A 20471-nucleotide genomic window follows, 5' to 3' on the forward strand; every position below is an offset into this window, starting at 1 on the left:
TACATGTTTTAATGCCATTCTCCCAAATCATGCCCCACTCCCTCTCCCACAGAGTCCAAAAGACTGTTCTATACATCTATGTCTCTTTTGCTGTCTCCCATAAAGGGTTTTCATTACCATCTTTCTAAATTCCATATATATGCATTAGTATACTGTATTGGTGTTTTTCTTTCTGGCTTACTTCACTCTGTATAATCGGCTCCAGTTTCATCCACCTCATTAGAACTGATTCAAATGTATTCTTTTTAATGGCTGAGTAATATTCCATTGTGTATATGTACCACAGCTTTCTTATCCATTCATCTACTGATGGACATCTAGGTTGCTTCCATGTCCTGGCTATTATAAACAGTGCAAGGCCTTGGTTTTTTCCTAAAGGTCAAGATTGATAGATGTAAATGAATATTCACAAGGTTTTGAAAAGGATTGCTCTTTATAACTGTTAAAAAGTGGGAGGTTATTTTGAGGCACAAGAAATGGCTTATTCTTGAAAGGAGGTCAGGGAGAAAGATGAGGTTTGCTTTATATTATTGTAGGCAGTGACTCCTGAAATTGTAGCCAGACATACACATGTTAATAACCTATTTGCTCAAAATGAGAAATACTTGCAACCTTAGTAATCCCCTTTTAGTAAATATAAATTAAATCTGAATAGCAAATAATAAATTGACTTTGATTTTGGTTTTGACTTTGTGCTTAGAAAAATGGGTTATGCTTTTATTGAAAAGTCAAACAGTATAGAAAATCACCCCAATTGCATCATATTAATAGGATATGATTACTTCATATCCTATTCATATCCTTCATATCCTTTGTTACTTATGTCTCTATGCATCAAGATAGTGTGTTGCCATGTAAGTCAAAGAAGAAAGCGATTCAGGATGGACAGTTGCTGCAGGGAAGGTAGGAAGAGTGCAAACTAAAATGGTTATAGCTTTGTTAACTAGGATATCATCAGTGATTTCTGTGATCGAAGTTTTTGAGGCATTCTTGGAAGAGAAGGCCAGGTTACAAGGGGTCAAGTTGAAACAGAGCTATGAATAGGTAAAGTTAGCAAGGTCACAATTTTGCCGTGGTTTTTTTGTGCTTTTTTTTTTTTAAGTTTGCTGGTGTAAGAATTGGATGGAAGACAGGAAGGAAAGATTTCAACTAAAGGACATATAATACAGTGCTGATACAGTTGAGCCTTTGCAGGCACATTGCCCGGGAAGCCAGCTGTCTATAGGATATTATTTATCTGGAAAACACCTAAATAGCTCTAGTTTCCAAACAACTGATCTAGATGTGAACTTTCAGATAATAAAATCTGCTCAGATGTTTGGAGGTTGTCTATATTGAAAAATTGAGGCCACAATATTTGATTACTGAATCTTCAGAAGTTTACAATATGTTGAAAATTCTCACAGGTTTTAATGCTGACACTGCAGAATGATCCTCCTTCTTTGGAAACTGGTGTTCAAGATAAAGAAATGCTGAAAAAATATGGAAAATCATTTAGAAAAATGATTTCATTGTGCCTTCAAAAAGATCCAGAAAAAAGGTAAAATATGAGATAAAACTTATCCTCTTCATCTAATATATAAACCATTGCAGAAGGCTAAGAATCACATGCATACATACGTGTGCAGAGAATTCAAAAGAACTAAACTTAAACATTAAAAAAATATACACTGACCATTATACTAAATTGAAAATAGTGAATTATATACTTTCTCCCTTCTTTTTAGTATACAGTGCACCCTAAATAGTTAAGATATTTCTTGGTTAATTTCTTAGAGTTATAAATGTATTTGTTAATGAGCTGCCAAGTTAGTGGGAGGGCTTATTTTTAATTTGCATATAAGAGTTATAAATAAACCAGTATCTTAATGTTCTTTATGATTTTATTAACAGGAGAAATAGCAAATACTATATTTAATGTCAAATAGTCATACTTTCTTCCTTATTGGAAAGGTATTTTAGTTAAGTAGACCAAAATATCAAAGAGCTTATTATTAACACTAGAAAGATTGAATGGCAGGTGAGTTAAAGAAACATGATCATCTAATGTCTGTATCTATGAATTAAACAAGCATAGAAGTTAAAGATTATTGCACATAATCTTTTATCTTTGACATCAGTCAAAACTCCTGATTTCTAATCTTGGGCCCTGTTCTCACTCTGTCATATTTTTCTGTTTCACATGGTATATAGACCACTCGGCTTCGTAGCACTAAAAGATTTTTTTGATTTTTCTAAAGCTCAACAAAACTAAAAGGTTTGAATTGACTTCCTTGATCATGTTTTCAGTATATTTAATGAGCTTCAAAATTTACTGTTGCAAATATTGGAAAGGGTAAGAAAAATAGGCAGGAAAGTTCAAACCTGTCATTTTAGAACTTTTTTCCCTCTTTCTTAATACATTGTTGTTAAAACATAGGGAACAGTTTTGCTTCTCCCAAATTAGTTGACTGAAATAACAGAGTTCTGTTACAAACACTTAGACATTCTGGACAAATCTGTCAAACTTAAAATCATAAGAATAGAGATGAACTTGTAATAAAGGGAGGTCTTCAGATGCCAGAATTAACAAGGAAGCCATAAATCCAAGAATTATAAACTCATCCTGTGCTGCCTTCAGTGTGACACTGTTCAGTCTAGTAACCTACTGGTTTGGAGTTTTAACTTCCAAGTGGGCTAAAAATGAGATACAGGGCCCACCCATATGGGTATTTTGAACTGAGATTTCTGCTTAAAGCTAGAACATTGATAAGTATGCATCCTGTGTGAAAGGATAGATCAGAGAACAACAACAACAACAAAAATCTGTCATCACACAAACACAACAGAAATCTTTCCTGAATAATCAAGCCCTCTGACTTCAACACTCCACAGGTTTACAGTCTGAATTTATACCCATATTATCCAGGAACCCACAGGATTAGAAAGTAAAACAGTTATTACTAAGCCAGTTTTGTTTCTGGCAGAAGCAATCAGAAACTGCACTGTTAGACTACTTCCAACACCCAGGTCGCTGCAATTCTTGCACTGAAGGGATCACAATCCAGAATTATAAACACACAGTGAAACCCCACACTGTGACCTGGAAGCAACATTCGAAGGAATAATGGCCAAGAATGTTCTGAATTGATGAGATATCTGTATTTTCAGGCTAAGGAATTATTGTCCTTGATTCCACGCAGTACCCCTCTTTTTCCACTTGTATACATTGTCATGAAACTAGTGGACACAAATACAAAGAGAAGGTCTTAAATGCAGCCTGAGAGAACAGATTACCTAACTGAGGAATAGCAGGCAGATGGACAAACCACTTCCCCGATAGCAACAGTTAAGGCCAAACACTATAGTGGAACAATGCTGAGAGAAAATAACTGTTAACCCAGAATTCTCTAAATCTAGTCAAACTCATTCACCAGTAAGCATAATTTTTGAAATTATTTGAAATTAATTTCTGAAATAATTTTCAGTCAAAAATTGAGTTTTCCAGTCATGTTTTATCACATAAAGAACTCCTCTGAAGTGTATTTTAGAAAGAGGAAGTGAGCCCATAAGAAAGGAACAAATCATAAAAAACAGTGTTGTTAAACTGTTAAACATACTGAAATTGTGACTGAATGAAAAGTAGGAATGGTAACGTCTGTTTTGAGTTTGCATAGCACTTCACGTTTATTCTGTCTTTTGATTTCTATGAGAGTCCTCTGAGGCCCTGGTTCTCAAGCTTGAGTGCACTTTGGTATCCACCTGCAGAGTTCTAAAAACCGCACCCAGGTTTGCCCCCACGGATTCTGCTGTAACTGTTACAGGGAACAGCCTGGGATTTTTTATATTTGTAAGATAGTTTATTTCTCTCGTGTGGCAGTTCCCATCTGGTATGCCAACTGTATTCCAGGAGGGCAATACAAAACCTAAGATACCTGCTGCCTTGTTCTTACATAGCTAGATTATGACCCTCATCTCTTTAGTTGAAAGGATTTTTTTTTAAACTCCCAGAGATTATAATGCACAGCAGTGTTTAAGAACCACTGCTTTTAGGGATTTAGCCAGGTAATACTGAACCTTAGAGAAGTGACTTGTTCAGCGTTTCATGGTAGGTATGTGGCGTCCATCAGGTCCAATTTCTTAAGTGTAGCATTTGTTTATTCTTTATTCTCATACTAGTTTGTGAAGTTGACAACAATGCCTTTACTCAAATGAAGTAAGACTGCACAGTTAAGTTAAAAACTAAGTTTAGATTAAATTTGGAAACTATACATTACTCTTAGAATCTTCAGTTTTTTAAAGGAAATTGTGAAATTATTTTTTAAGAATATGTAATTACCTAAGTTGAAGACGTACAGGTGATTATGTGGCAGGAAGCACAGTTCTTGATTTGTCAGTTTAAATGTATGTTTTTTGCTTCTTCAAAGTAGATAAAGCCAACTTAGTGGGAAATAATATTAAATAGCAAATATATTGAAAGCCATTAAGAAATCATGCTTCTAAAAGAAACATTTCACTAATGAATTTTTGCAAGAGCCTATAATGTTATCAGAAAACTTCTATTTGAGTTTTTAATTCTGTTCGATGCCTTGTACTGAGCTTTTCCTTTTTGATTTTTAGCAGGTTAAGGACAGTGGAGTGCACTGAGTTTTTATCTTGATGTTCAAGAAATCATGTTTTCATTTTTGAAGATGAAAACCCACATTCCACTTCAATTAACTATAAAAACTTTCTTTTCTGGTTTTAGACCAACAGCAGCAGAACTGCTAAGGCACAAGTTTTTCCAAAAAGCCAAGGTAGGACATTCTAACTTGTTTCATGTATTCAGATGATCCTCCTCAAACACCTACATTAGGTTCACTGTTCAGAGGTTGCATTACCTTCAGATGATTATTTCTGGAAGAATGATGGTAGGTCAAATAATTGCTGGGGCCATTATTTAGACAACATATTTAAGATAAATATATTATCCTATAAATTAATTTAAGTATCAGGTAAAACTTAAAACAGGAAAAATTAATATTACCACTATAAATAAAATCTGTGGAAAATTCTGTGAAATATACTGAACTCTAATTTTAGGGTTTACTACTGAATTAGTAAACATCTCATTTCCCAAAGATATGGGATAAATAGGATGTTACTGTAGTTGGGAAATGTGGGACCACAACCTCAAAGGACGTATGTTAAAGCAAACTTTTCATAGATGGTGGTTCATGCAATACATTAAAGCTTTCTCTCAGTTTATAAAGTCATGGTAGTATTATACTAAAGGATCTTCAGAATGAAAGAATAGAAGCTTTTCTCAAACTTTATAAAAACAGTTACTATACCACATTAATAGTGGTGAATATTTCTATGTCAATTTTTTTGTTCAGTAAAAACTTCTTATGAAAAGAAAACTTATTTTTCCTCTCCAGAATAAAGAATTTCTTCAAGAAAAAATATTGCAGAGAGCACCAACCATTTCTGAAAGAGCTAAAAAGGTAAATGTGGATTTAACTCAATTTTTCTGAGAAATTAGAAGTTTTACTTTTGTGTTTTGAAAGTGTATTTGACTAATGCTATGTTAACAGTATGAATATTACTCATTTTCTTTCAGTCTTTTCTTTAGCATGCTTGATATATTCTTTTAGCAATAGTCTATGCCTCAGTAGTACTCCGCTTTCAACTGGAATGAAAAAGTATGGTACATAATTAATTCTAAATTGTGTTAAATCACTGTTTGCAACTACCAGAGTGAGTTGGGAAGTTGGGAAGTTTCTTTGCACCATTCAGAAACAATGAAGACACCACTTCACAGCCACCTGAATAACTATAACAAAAAAGACAGTCAATAGCAAGTATTGATAAAGATGTGGAGAAATTAGAATCCTCACCCATTACTGATGGAAATGGAAGATGGTGTGGTCACTTTTGTGGCAGTTTCTCAAAAGACTGAACAAAGTTACTATATGACCCAGCAAGTCTACTCCTAGCCATACCCAAGAGAACTGAAAATTTGTACACATAAAAATACGTACATGAGTGTTCATGGAAGTATTATTCATAGCTAAAATGTGGAAACAAACTGAATGTCCATCTACTGATAAATGGATATATAAAATATCATGAACCTATACAATGGAATATTATTCAGCAGTAATAAGGAATGAAGTACTGATACATGCCATAACATGGATGTACCTTTAAAACATTATGCTAACTAAAAGACATATTCTATGATTCTACTTATGTGAAATATCCAGGACAAGCAAATGTATAGAGACAGAAAGTAGATTACTGATTGCCTGGGACTTGAGCAGATTGTAAGGGATTGGGTAGGACTACTAATGGGTATGGGATGTTTTGTGGGAAGTGGAAAGAGTGATGAAGATGATTGAAATTTGATTGTACAGATGGTTTTTCAACTCTGAACATACTAAAAATCATTGGATTGTAATACCTTGAATGGATCAGTGTTATGTGAATTATGCCTTAGCTGTTAATTTAAGAAAAGAAGCATTTAGAGAATGGCACTACCACCAACAAAAAGCTCTTGGGAATTGAAAACATTATAGAAAAAATGAAAAAATTCATTACAAAGATTTTAGGGTAAAGTTGAGGAAATTTTCCAGAAAACAGAGCCAAAAAGCCAAGAGACAGAAAAGATGAGAACATTAGAGGATTATTTGAGAAGGCTCAACATTTAAGTAAAAGGGGTTCCAGAAAAGGAAAACAGAAAAACAGAAGAAAAGATATCACTGAAAAATTATTCAAGAAAAATTTCATGAATTTCCAGTTTGAAAGAGCTGAAGTACCCAGCGCAATGAATGGAAGTAGATCAACACTAAAGCACATTACCACAGTAGCTCAGAATGCTGTTGCTGTTCAGTCACCCAGTCATGTCCAGCTCTTTACGACCCCATGGACTGCATGCAGTACACCAGGCCTCTCTGTCCCTCACCATCTCCTAAAGTTTGCCCTAGTTCGTGTTCATTGCATCAGCTCAGAATACTGGAGGTGAAAAGATCCTGTAGCCTTCCAGACAACGGGGAAAGATTACAGGTAGAATCAACAGTCATAAGGACCTCAGTAGCATCTCTGGAAAATTCCGTGGGCGGAGGAGCCTGGTAGGCTGCAGTCCATGGGATTGCAAAGAGTCAGACACGACTGAGTGACTTCACTTTCACTTTAAACTTTCATGCATTGGAGAAAGAAATGGCAACCTACTCCAGTGTTCTTGCCTGGAGAATCCCAGGGACGGGGGAACCTGGTGGGCTGCTGTCTATGGGGTCGCACAGAGTCGGACACAACTGAAGCGACATAGCAGCAGCAGCAGCAGCATCTCTGGAAGCCACATCACAATGGAGCTTTACGTTGAACATTAGGGAAAAAAAAATATTTTCTAACCCAGAATTGTTTTCTTTTTTTACCAGGCAAACTATTAAGTGGAGTGTGGGAATGGAATCAAATTATATTTAGAAATGTACAGCTTTAGTAAATACACCAGGCTAATAGTAGAGTTAAGTGCTTAAAGTAAGAATAGGAAAGTCATGTGATTGAGGAAGCATAGTCCTCTGCTTGATAGCGTGAGATCTGAGGTACCAAATCTCGTGTCAGTCTGATGGAACAGATCGCAGGGCTCTGGTGAGAGGCTTCCTCAAGAAGATGACACTGATGAATACCTAATGGATATGAATACGGTGAGAGGAGCTTTACATAACAGAGAATCTGGGGATAAATATGACAAGTAAGAAATAAGCAGGACTTCCCTAGTGGTCCAGTGGTTAAGAATCCACCTACCAATGCAGGGGACAGGGTTTGATCCCTGGTCCAGGAAGAGTCCACCTGCCACAGGCCGACTAAGCTCATGTGCTGCAACTACTCAGCCCACACTTCAGAGCCTGTGCTCCGACTCAGAAGTCCACACACTGCAGCTAGAAAATATACCCCCTCCTCGCTGCAATTTGAGAAAGGCTGCATGCAGCAACGAAGACCCAAAAATAAATAACTTTTTTTTAAAGAAAGCAAATGTTAACTCCAGGAGAAATAAAAAAGTTCTGCAGGAAAGAAAAGTAATTGTAATATATATGGTTCAACTGTATAGTTTATATAATCATGTATTGATTTACCCAAAATTACAGTGTATCTTGAAAAAAGAGTAGGGAATTAATAATAGGGTTAAGTTCTCATCTTCTGTAGCAAGAAGTCAATAGATAATTTCTAAAACCAGAAAAGGGGTAATAATAAGAACAGATTACTCAGAGAGATGAATATATATACATTCTAAAAGAATAAGCTAAAATGAATTGAAAGTGGTTGCCTGTGGGAAAGAAGATGAAAGTTAGGGGACTGCTCTTTTTCTTAACATTTGCACAGCTGTAGTCCTCTTGAACCGACATAAATTGTGATTTTAAAAGTTAAAATTGAAAAAAAAACCATAATCTTCTTTATCTTGAACTTATTTATTTGGAGCTTAAACTGCCCCCATTTTTTTCTTGATGTCTGAAGATAGGAAGCCATTACTCAGACTCCATCTGACTTCACATAAGAGGGATTTGGATGATATGCAGTCTCAGACTGTCAAAGTACTGGGAAAGCCAGTGGTTGTGAGTAAAGACATAGTTGAGATGAGGCACAGAAAGCAAGTGGGGGATGGTGGATGTGACTCTATATGGGAGAATTATTATCTGCTTACTGTGTTGAAGTAATAGAAGGAGAGAGAAATATGGTTGACTTTTCTATCCCGTAAGTGTCAAACACTGCCACAGCCCATGTCTCTCTTCCTAACGAGCAGGTTCGGAGAGTACCAGGCTCTAGTGGCCGTCTTCACAAGACAGAAGATGGTGGCTGGGAGTGGAGTGATGATGAATTTGATGAAGAAAGTGAGGAAGGAAAAGCAGCAATTTCACAACTCAGGGTATGTTTTGTTAAACTATATGCTTTAGCTATAGAGTTCTGTCTTACTGTCTGAAGCCACTTAGATAATACTATATTCTGTGGTTCTGTTCAGCTTAACCAGATAAAATATAAAAAAAAACAGACAGAATATTTTGAACACCTTATTAACAACAGGAGCCCAAGTAAATCTCCATGGAGAGGGGGACTGAAATATCAGTTTTACTCTAATAATATTTAGGGTATATAAAAATGACCTAAATTGAGAAATGAGAACTACAATGTCGGAGATGAAAGTACACTGGATTGGATTAATGGCTGATTAGACATTTCAGAAGAAAAGATTAGTGAACTTGAAAGCCTAACAATTGAAACCTAGTCCCTAAAATTTGTTAACCTTCTATCTGAAGAGGAACAGTGTACCTTATTTTCATTTTGTATATCCCAGATAGTGTGTGTGAGTGTGTTAGTTTTTGCTAGAAATAGACACCAAGACATGAAGTGAGCAAATAACGTTTGAAAAATGGCACTGATAGACTTGCTCAATTCAGGGTTGCCACAAATCTTCAGTTTGTAAAACAAACAAACTATGATATCTACAAAGTACAGTAAAGAAAGCATAGTGCAATAAAATGAGATGGGCCTGTATTTTAAATAATATGTTCCAAAGTTTTCTTGTTTGCATTGTTTCCAGTGTGAAATCTGCTTGTTTACTTACCTTATTCATTTACAAGTCACATTTCTTTTAACTTTGACTGATTTTAAGATTATTTTCTTTATGTATGGTTTTGAGCAATTTGATAATGATATACCTATATATTTTTTCCCCCACATTTCATATTTAGGGTTTATTGAGCTTCTTGAATCTTTGGGTTTACAGTGTTTTTTAAGTTTGGAAAGTTCTCAGCTATCATATTTTCAAATAGTTTTTTCTGTCCTCCCACCTTGAAGAGTCAGATAACATGTATATTAGGCTTAAAGTTGTATGACTGTTCACTGATCTTTTCACTTTTTTAAAATTCTTTTTTCTTCAGTTTCATTTTGCATAGTTTCTATTGCTAGCCTGTTCATTATTCTTTCCTTCTGCAGTGTTAATCTGCTACTAAGGCCATGCAGTCTCTTTTTCATCTCAGACAGAATGCTAGAATTGTGATTTGGTGTTTGGTTTGGTTGTTAGATACTTAAAAGTTTGATGTGCTGTTTGCTTTTGCATCTTCCATGTCTCTGCTTAACTTTTTGAAGTTATGTAATATAATTATTTTAATGTCCTTCTCTGCTTATTCTAACATCCAGGTCAGTTTGGGGGCTGTTTTGTTTGATTATTCTTTACATTGTGGCTTGAAAGTGTTTTCCCAAGTTGAGTAAATAAAAGTAAAAAATGAAATCAGATAAAATTTGATAGAGTGCCAGGAAGGAGAGAGTTATCCAGAGGAAGAAGCTTAGAGCTTCTCTTTTGAGTACTTAGCAGAATATTTATTGATTACTGTATGTGAAAAAACTACCCATGTGGAGAACAGTGCCCAGCACTCACACAGCCAGAAACAGCAGCCAGACTGGAGAAATTTAAAATTCACAGGGCATTCAGTAGACTTCTCAGTAATGGGGTATAATATATTGCCCTAGACTGAACACTGCTCCAGACCTAACTAAAACGCATCAAAGCAGGATCCAGAAGGATTAAACTGTTTCTAGCAGCTTAACTGTATTCTAGAACAAAGTGTCAAGATTCATAGCAATACAGAATTAGCATCATGCAACAAGGTGAAATTCAGTGTCTGGCGTCCGATCGAAGTTTACAAGTATGCAGAGTGTCAGGAAAACAGTAGGAGTAAGCACACTTAATGCTCAGCACTTGGTTTCAAATGCTATGCCCTACTAAAAGAACAAAGGTTCACTGGAGAAATGCCTGATTCCACGGCTTACACAGGGAAAATATAAGATAAATCTGGGGTATCTTGTTTTGACAGAAAAGGTTTATATTTTTAATAATATAAGAGCCAAGTTGAAGGAGCTCCCACTAGCCAAATTAGGGAGATTTAACCATCAAAATCATAAAGTGTAGAAATAATTATAAATCATTAAAAGACTAGGACTCAGTAGGCCTATACAAATAATACATAGATATATAAATAAATGGGGAGAAAATGATGATATTTCATTACAATAAACTGCCAGTGGTGGTAAATGTAGGAGTGGATGGGGAAATTCATCATTTTATAGCCATCATAAAGCAATCATAAGGATCATCAGTTCAGTTCAGTCTCTCAGTCGTGTCCAACTCTCTGCGACCCCATGAATTGCAGCACACCAGGCCTCCCTGTGCGTCACCAACTCCCGGAGTTCACTCGAACTCACGTCCATCGAGTCGGTGATGCCATCCAGCCATCTCATCCTCTGGCATCCCCTTCTCCTCCTGCCCCCAATCCCTCCCAGCATCAGAGTCTTTTCCGGTGAGTCAGCTCTTCACATGAGGTGGCCAAAGTACTGGAGTTTCAGCTTTAGCATCATTCCTTCCAAAGAACACCCAGGACTGATCTCCTTTAGGATGGACTGGTTGGATCTCCTTGCAGTCCAAGGGACTCTCAAGAGTCTTCTCCAACACCACAGTTCAAAAACATCAATTCTTTGGCACTCAGCTTTCTTCACAATCCAACTCTCACATCCATACGTGACTACTAGACAAACCATAGCCTTGACTAGACAGACCTTTGTTGGCAAAGTAATGTCTCTGCTTTTGAATATGCTGTCTAGGTTGGTCATAACTTTCCTTTCAAGGAGTAAGTGTCTTTTCATGGCTGCAATCACCATCTGCAGTGATTTTGGAGCCCCGAAAAATAAAAGTCTGACACTGTTTCCACTGTTTCCCCATCTATTTCCCATGAAGTGATGGGACCAGATGCCATGATCTTCGTTTTCTGAATGTTGAGCTTTAAGCCAACTTTTTCACTCTCCTCTTTCACTTTCATCAAGAGGCTCTTTAGTTCTTCTTCACTTTCTACCATAAGGGTGGTGTCATCTGCATATCTGAGGTTATTGATATTTCTCCTGGGAATCTTGATTCCAGGTTGTGATTCTTCCACCCCAGCGTTTCTCATGATGTACTCTGCATATAAGTTAAATAAGCAGGGTGACAATATACAGCTTTGATGTACTCCTTTTCCTATTTGGAACCAGTCTGTTGTTCCATGTCCAGTTCTAACTGTTGCTTCCTGACCTGCATATAGATTTCTCCAGAGGCAGGTCAGGTGGTCTGGTATTCCCATCTCTTGAAGAATTTTCCACAGTTTATTGTGATCCACACAGTCAAAGGCTTTGGCCTAGTCAATAAAGCAGAAATAGGTATTTTTCTGGAACTCTCTTGCTTTTTCGATCCAGCAGATGTTGGCAATTTCATCTCTGGTTCCTCTGCCTTTTCTAAAACCAGCTTGAACATCTGGAAGTTCACGGTTCACGTATTGCTGAAGCCTGCTTGGAGAATTTTGAGCATTACTTTTACTAGCATGTGACATGAGTGCAATTGTGCGGTAGTTTGAGCATTCTTTGGCACTGCCTTTCTTTGGGATTGGAATGAAAACTGACCTTTTCCAGTCCTGTGGCCACTGCTGAGTTTTCCATTTTTGCTGGCATATTGAGTGCAGCACTTTCACAGCATCATCGTTCAGGATTTGAAATAGCTCAACTAGAATTCCATCACCTCCACTAGCTTTGTTCGTAGTGATGCTTTCTAAGACCCACTTGACTTCACGTTCCAGGATGTCTGGCTCTAGGTCAGTGATCACACCATTGTGATTATCTGGGTCATGAAGATCTTTTTTGTATAGTTCTTTTGTGTATTCTTGCCACCTCTTCTTACTATCTTCTGCTTGTGTTAGGTCCATACCATTTCTGTCCTTTATCGAGCCTATCTTTGCATGAAATGTTTCCTTGGTATCTCTAATTTTCTTGAAGAGATCTCTAGTCTTTGCCATTCTGTTGTTTTCCTCTATTTCTTTGCATTGATCGCTGAAGAAGGCTTTCTTATCTCTTCTTGCTATTCTTTGGAACTCTGCATTCAGATGCTTATATCTTTCCTTTTCTCCTTTGCTTTTCGCTTCTCTTCTTTTCACAGCTATTTGTAGGGCCTCCTCAGACAGCCATTTTGCTTTTTGCATTTCTTTTCCATGGGGATGGTCTTGATCCCTGTCTCATCAATGGGTGCTAAATATATGGGAAATCTTTGATAAACAGGTTATTTACATGGTCTTCTAGTATCTCTCCATAGATTGCCTATTAGTCGCAAGGTGAAAAATAGCTACCGCCTACCTGAGAAATCAGAAAATGCCTTGACTCAGTGATAAAAATTAACATCACTAATGAGGATCACAGGGTACATGAGATTCTCCAAAACACAATACCATAAGAAGATAATCACTATGTAGAATTCATTTCAGTCTAAATCATGAAGGAACATCAGAGCACAAATTAGGAGCAGTCTATTCAGAATATGTACTAGGCAGGGGAAATGATTGATTATGTGTCAGATAAAATCTAGAGAGACGTGATGACTGACTGCAGTACACGATCCTAGACAGAATCTTATACTAGAAAAACAAAGGCCCCAAAGGATAGAAGGAAGTCATTGGAAAAGCTGTATTATGGGTAGTTAATTAAAGTATTATTGTTAAATTTACTGAAATTGATAATTTTAGTAGAGTGAAGTTGTATAATAGAATTCTTAAGTACACAACTATTCAGTTGGAAAGATTATATACATGATTATATACAACTTATTCTCAAATGGTACAGGATTGGTTAAATATATATAAAAAGAAAGAAAGTGAACACTGATAAAGCACATAAGGAGAAAGGCTAATATTGGATGAGTCTGGGTAAAGGGTATGGCAGTGTTCTTTGTGTTATTCTTACAATTTTTCTGTAAGTTTGAATTATTTCCAAACAAAGGTGTGTTTTTTTTTAAGGTTTTTTTTTTGTTAGCATATACTTGCTGTGATGCTTTAGGTATTGCATGAACCTTGATTGTCATTAATAAAATGGTAATGAAAAATTTAAAAACCTATAAATTTCTTATAAGAAGTCGACATTCACATTTGGTAAAATTTAACATAAATTGAATTTGTTTAGAGATATGTTGTTGTTTTTTGTATTTTCCAATGCTTGTATCCAGAATTACTGCTAACTTATGATTTACTAAGTCATTTTAACTTTAAATTTTCATATGGCAGATTATAACTGGAATTTCAGTTTTGGCTCAAGTTTTCTTTACTGAAGTCCATAATCAGAATTACTCTGCTTTAAGAATATATTGGATAATTAGCTTGAATGTTTACATTTAGTGTGAGAAATTACGCATGTAATATGGTGATGATTAGTAGAAAGAATTGTACTTTGAAGAATGTGACCTCCCTACTATCTGATAGTCCCTTTATGTTTGCTATAAACTTCTGCTATAAAGTTCTGAACTCTTAAAATACTATGAATATATTGATACATTACAGGCTAGCTGGACAAAGAATACAGTAATATCATTTTAGTTTTCTTTTTCCAGAAAACTCACTAGAGTTACCGATGATTTAATTATGGATCAGAATGAAATGGAGTTGACTTGCATTTCACCATTCCGTGCAGTTTGGGAACTGACTACAAGTAACCTGAGTTTTCAGTTAACCAGCCTCCTTTTTTTGTATTTCTTTTAGTCTCCCAGAGTGAAAGAATCATTAACAAATTCTGAGGTAAGTAGTTGTGAATCTTGAGTCATTAAAGTATATGTGCTTTTGTTTTGGTTTTAATGTTAAACACATTTTTTTGTATGTGCTTAAATAGGAATGGGAATTTATACTAGTCAAATGGTGTGAAAAGAAATCCTACTAAACAGACTCCTGTTAGGCTGACCTGCGTTATGCTCATTGCATACTTAGTCAAGTCTGACTCTTTGCTACTTCAAGGACTGTGGCCTGCTAGGCTCAGGAGGAAAGGACAACCCACGCCAGCGTTCTTTCCTGGAAAATTCCATGGACAGAGGAGCCTGTTGTTGTTCAGTCCTAAGTCATGTCAGACTCTTTTCGACCCCATGGACTGCAGCACACCAGATTTCCCTGTCCTCCACCATCTCCAGGTGTTTATTCAGATTCATGTCCATTAAGTCAGTGATGCTATCTAACCATCTCATCCTCTGCTGGTCTCTTCTCTTTTTGCCTTCAATCTTCCCCAGCATCAGGGTCTTTTCCAATGAGTGGGCTCTTTGCATCAGGTGGCCAAAGTGTTGGAACTTCAGCTTCAGCAACCGTCCTTCCATATTAATAAAGTGTTAGTCACTCAGTCGTGTCTGACTCTTTGAGACCCTATGGACTGTAGCCTGCCAAGCAAGAATACTGGAGTGGGTTGTCATTCCCTTCACCAGGGGATCTTCCCAACCCAGGGATCGAACCCAGGTCTCCTGCATTGGAGGCAGATTCTTTACTGTCTGAGCCACCAGAGAAGTCCATATTAATAATAATTGTCATTTTCAAAACTAATCTTAAAGTTCTATTTTTCTATCAAAAATTAGAACCAGTAGATAACTTGGTTTCCTCTCTGTGAAGTGCAGCAGACACAACATTTTAATACTTCCTTGTCTCCTTGATTTTGTTTATATAATAACAGCTATTAGATCTCATTGCCCTTTTAATTTTTTTCTCTTTTAACTCAAAATTTTGGCCATTGCATTGATACTGTTTTCCCTACTAATTTATAATTTTGAATGTGTAACTTGATTTTGTGTTCAGCACTGGTCTTTTTTCCCCAAGTTACATAACTAAAATTTATGAGATTTTCAAACATGCAAAATAATGTTTAATGTTACAAAGCTTCACATTCATTCATTGGTTGATTTTCTTTCTTTATAAGTAAAGGAGGGTCCCCAATATAGGAAAATGTCGCTTCCAGAATTTCATAGTATATACTTAAGTCTGTATATTGTAGGTGCTATTTTGCTGGGCAAAGGAGATGGCATAGATATAGTTAAAAATAAATATGATACAAAGAATTACTGTTCTGAAGAAGGGGAAAAAAAAAGGACTACTGATACTTGCTACAACATGACTGACAGAAAAAAACTGTGCTAAGAAGCCAGACACAAAAAGAGTGCATATTGTAAGATTTGGTCTATATGAAATGTCCACAAAAGACAAATTGATAGAAGCTGAAAGTAGATCAGTGGTTGCCGAAGGCTAGATGTGGGAGCAACAGTTCACTATAAATGGACACAGGAGAATTTTTTGAGTTGATGGAAATGCTGAAACCTGATTGTAGAGATATTTATACAAGTATAAATTTTCTAAAAATCATTGAGTTGTATACCTAAATAGGTGGATTTAGTGGGACATAAATTTACACCTCAACTCATAAAGTTCTCCAAGCCAGGCTTCAGCAATACGTCAACCGTGAACTTCCAGATGTTCAAGCTGGTTTTAGAAAAGGCAGAGGAACCAGAGATCAAATTGCTAACATCTGCTGGATCATCGAAAAAGCAAGAGAGTTCCAGAAAAATATCTATTTCTTCTTTATTGACTATGCCAAAGCCTTTGACTGTGTGGATTACAATAAACTGTGGAAAATTCTTCAAGAGATGGGAATACCAGACCACCTGACCTGCCTCTTGAGAAGCCTGTATGCAGGTCAGGAAGCAACAGTTAGAACTGGACATGGAACAACAGACTGGTTCCAAATAGGAAAAGGAGTACGTCAAAGCTGTATATTGTCACCCTGCTTATTTAACTTATATGCAGAGTACATCATGAGAAACGCTGGGGTGGAAGAATCACAACCTGGAATCAAGATTGCCAGGAGAAATATCAATAACCTCAGATATGCAGATGACACCACCCTTATGGCAGAAAGTGAAGAAGAACTAAAGAGCCTCTTGATGAAAGTGAAAGAGGAGAGTGAAAAAGTTGGCTTAAAGCTCAGCATTCAGAAAACGAAGATCATGGCAACTGGTCCCATCACTTCATGGCAAATAGATGGGGAAACAGTGGCTGACTTTATTTTTCGGGGCTCCAAAATCACTGCAGATGGTGATTGCAGCCATGAAATGAAAAGACACTCCTTGGAAGGAAAGTTAGGACCAACCTAGACAGCATATTCAAAAGCAGAGACATTACTTTGTCAACAAAGGTCCGTCCAATCAAGGCTATGGTTTTTCCAGTGGTCATTTATGGATGTGATAGTTGGACTATAAAAAAAGCTGAGTGCCGAAGAATTGATGCTTTTGAACTGTAGTGTTGGAGAAGACTCTTGAGAGTCCCTCAGACTGGAAGGAGATCCAGCCAGTCCATCTTAAAGGAGATCGGTCCTGGGTGTTCATTGGTAGGACTGTTGTTGAAGCTGAAACTCCAATACTTTGGCCACCTTACACAAAGAGCTGACTCATTTGAAAAGACACTGATGCTGGGAAAGATTGAGGGCAGGAGGAGAAGGGGACGACAGAGGATGAGATGGTTAGATGGCATCACTGACTCAATGGACATGGGTTTGGGGGGACTCCACGAGTTGGTGATGGACAAGGAGGCCTGGCGTGCTGCAGTCCATGGGGTCACAAAGAGTTGGACACAACTGAGCGACTGAACTGACTGGAATTTACACTTCAAAAGTTCTTAAAAACGGAAAAGCATAGATATATTTGACTTCCATTTTAAAGAGGTGTACTGAGGTTGCAGAGATGGGCCAGTTCACTACACAAGAACTATTTGAAAAGGTCGCCCCTCCTACACTGCTTGCCTGTCAGCAGGCCCACCTCCCTCTCCTCTCAGCTTACACAGCACTGCTTGTGTTTTTGTTACAGCTATTTTCCACAACTGATCCTGTGGGTACTTTACTCCAAGTTCCAGAACAGATTTCTGCTCATCTACCTCAGCCAGCAGGGCCGACGCCTGCACAACCCACTCAAGTCTCCCTGCCACCCACTGCAGAGCCAGCAATAGCAGCTCAGGTACAGTAGGGACCGCTTTCTTCCGTGGTCAGCCTTCTGGGTGGAGGAAGAAGGCGGAGGCTAGCGTGGAACACCACCTTGTGCACTAAGGATGATGTCCTGGTAGATTTTGAAACAAGTTAGAAATTCTGTTCTCACAGTTTTACATGTATGCAGATAAGAGAGTTTAACAAGGATCACACGGTTCTTTTTTTGAGCACCAAAATAAGTTAATGATGAAAATATCCCAAACAGCAATAGTTTGGGGGATTGAAATTTCTTGTCAGCTTCCTTCCTCTCTTCCTGTCTCAATGCCTGCCCCCACCCCCAGAGGGAGCCGCTCAGGGGGTATGCCACTGCTCAGCCTTAGGCACCTGAGGGACCACCTAGAGAGCTCCAGGAGTGCCACGGGAGGCTGGGCGAGACACGCGTGCACACTGTCACAGTGAGACCCTCTCGTAACAGTGTCTGCTGCTTGGACAGTGGACCGAATGAGAAGGGCTCCTGTCTTGTCAGCTTTTTATTATATCCTTATATGCTTAAGTTTAGAATGCAGCTGCCACTGAAGAGCACTGTTAGCTCTTCTGTCACCTTTGTTAATACTATCTCCAAACCATGGTTTTCCTGCATTGCTCTTTTTAAGATACCTGTCAGTTTTGTGGGGGTTGATTTTATTAAAATGTCATAAAGTGATGTGTGAATCCACCCACTCAGGCGCACATGACCTTATTGAATCAGAAGGCGCTGAGAGTGCTGAGGGAGTGAAGGCCCCCTGAGAATTGCCCCGCCGCTGCTGTGCGGCCACCACTCTTCCCCTGGGAAAGCGCAGTACTGTCTGCAGTATGCTTCGTGGCGAGAGTACGAGTTCAAGAGTCTACGTGTTTATTAAACAGTAGCAGTGTTTTTATTTTGTTTTTTCCTAAAATTCAGGTAGGAAGAAATAAATATAGAAGTTAAGGTGTTTTCATCTGCGTCCCAGCAGTGCTCTGCCTTTGGAGACCACTGCTCTGAGTGCTTCCAGACTAGAGTCCTGACTACATTTAACCTTTCCTTTGCCCAAGCTTTCCATTTCTGCCCATCATATGGGAAAGGAGACAGTCATCTTATGAAACCTGATGAAAAGATTGGATTCATTTTATGAACAGCCTAAATAGAACGTATGTCCTCCAGTAAGCAAGGGACAGCTTTATGGTTTTCAGAGGATTAAAGATCTGGAACCTCCAGGTTGGGTGGTTTCCTGAACAGCAGCCAGTTTAGACCTTACTACAGATGTGTGGCCAATGGCAGGTTTTTTAAAGGGAAGAACCCAGTGTCTTGTTCTTCACTCTTGTAGAGGGGAACAGAGGTCTGAAAAATGCAAAATTGGAATGTGACTCTGTGTGGCATTTCATGTAGGTTTGACAATGATCTTCCCAATTGTGTTTGACTCCAACTGACATCCAGCTATTGCTGCTGCCTTAGGGTGCATGTCCTCCCACAGCAGGGAGTCCTGGGGACTAGGATGCCCACACCTGGAGATGAAGAAAACTGCTGCCAAATGGATGATTCATCTCTAGACGAGCATCAGTCACCACCACACTTAATACTCCAGGCAATGACTTTATACCTTTCAATGCTTTTTAGGCTCTGTCTTCAGGAGCAGGTTCACAAGAAACCAAGATCCCAATCAGTCTAGTACTAAGATTACGGTAAGTAAGACATTTGTTGTTGTTCTTTTCTAAATACTCTGAATGTGCTGGTTTCTCTTTGGAAGCTACTCCTTCTCGTAGTGCATGCCTGAGAGGAACTGGATAGAACTGTGTGTGTTTTCTCTCAGGTGTTTTATTGCCCTCAGATATAATAGCAGTAGTGTGAGGATCTGAGTTACCATTGACTCACCCCTCTTTCCACATGTGAATTCCTAGTCATCTCAGTATGACCAGAATTAGAGCAGAGGCAGCAAGACCTATTTGGGGAATGTTCTGGGGGTTTTTTGAACTAATTATTTATTTTTTGGAGAGATGGTTAAAATTCAGATTTTTATTTATTTTTTTGAACTTTTTATTTTGTATTGTGGTATATAGCCAGTTAACAATGTTGTGATAATTTCAGATGAACAGCCAAGGGACTCAGCCATATGTATACATGGAAGTGCTCTTTCCCCATACCACCATCTCTCATCCATGCTGCTACATAACGTTGAGCAGAGTTCCCTATGCTATACAATAAGTCCTTGTTGGTTATCCATTTTAAATATAGCACTGTGTCCATCTCAGTCCAAACTTTGTTATTGTCCCTTTGGAAAATGTTTTGATTTTACCACTAGGAGCAATGAAATTATGCCATAAACGTGAAGAAAGCAGATTTGGCTACCTTTTCTTTATAGAAGCCTATACTGTATACCTGGACCCAGATAGTTCTGATCATACAATGTCTTGGTAATTTCATCCTATTTTAATTGTGTACAAAGAATACTACTTGTCTGTTTTAAACATTTTGTTTTAAAATCTTAGATCAGTTAATAGAGAGTATGAAATATTACTTGACATATGCTTCAGAAGGGGAGAGGATGCTTGTAAGTGATGCAGTTAGCTTTTTGAAGGGTGGTTTTTAATGGACTGTGTTCCAGACTTGTTTATGGAAGAGGAGGCTAGAGTCTTACTCTCATTGATGAAGACTTTGAAGTTCA

At 37.7% G+C, this 20471-nt stretch overlaps 1 protein-coding gene across 2 annotated transcripts in view; it reads left to right on the forward strand.

The window, feature by feature from the left end:
• The window catches only part of OXSR1 (oxidative stress responsive kinase 1), an 87091-nt gene that overhangs the window by 58680 nt on the left and 7940 nt on the right, over positions 1-20471 (forward strand). For both annotated transcript variants that reach the window (XM_019984752.2, XM_019984753.2), the window contains 7 exons: positions 1407-1540; positions 4727-4775; positions 5400-5465; positions 8759-8881; positions 14553-14588; positions 17678-17824; positions 19427-19491. In XM_019984752.2, coding sequence (XP_019840311.1) covers positions 1407-1540; positions 4727-4775; positions 5400-5465; positions 8759-8881; positions 14553-14588; positions 17678-17824; positions 19427-19491 — 620 coding nt within the window. The remainder of the gene's footprint in view (positions 1-1406; positions 1541-4726; positions 4776-5399; positions 5466-8758; positions 8882-14552; positions 14589-17677; positions 17825-19426; positions 19492-20471) is intronic.

This window comes from Bos indicus, chromosome 22, assembly GCF_029378745.1.
Source record: "Bos indicus isolate NIAB-ARS_2022 breed Sahiwal x Tharparkar chromosome 22, NIAB-ARS_B.indTharparkar_mat_pri_1.0, whole genome shotgun sequence".
NCBI classification, from domain to species: domain Eukaryota; kingdom Metazoa; phylum Chordata; class Mammalia; order Artiodactyla; family Bovidae; genus Bos; species Bos indicus.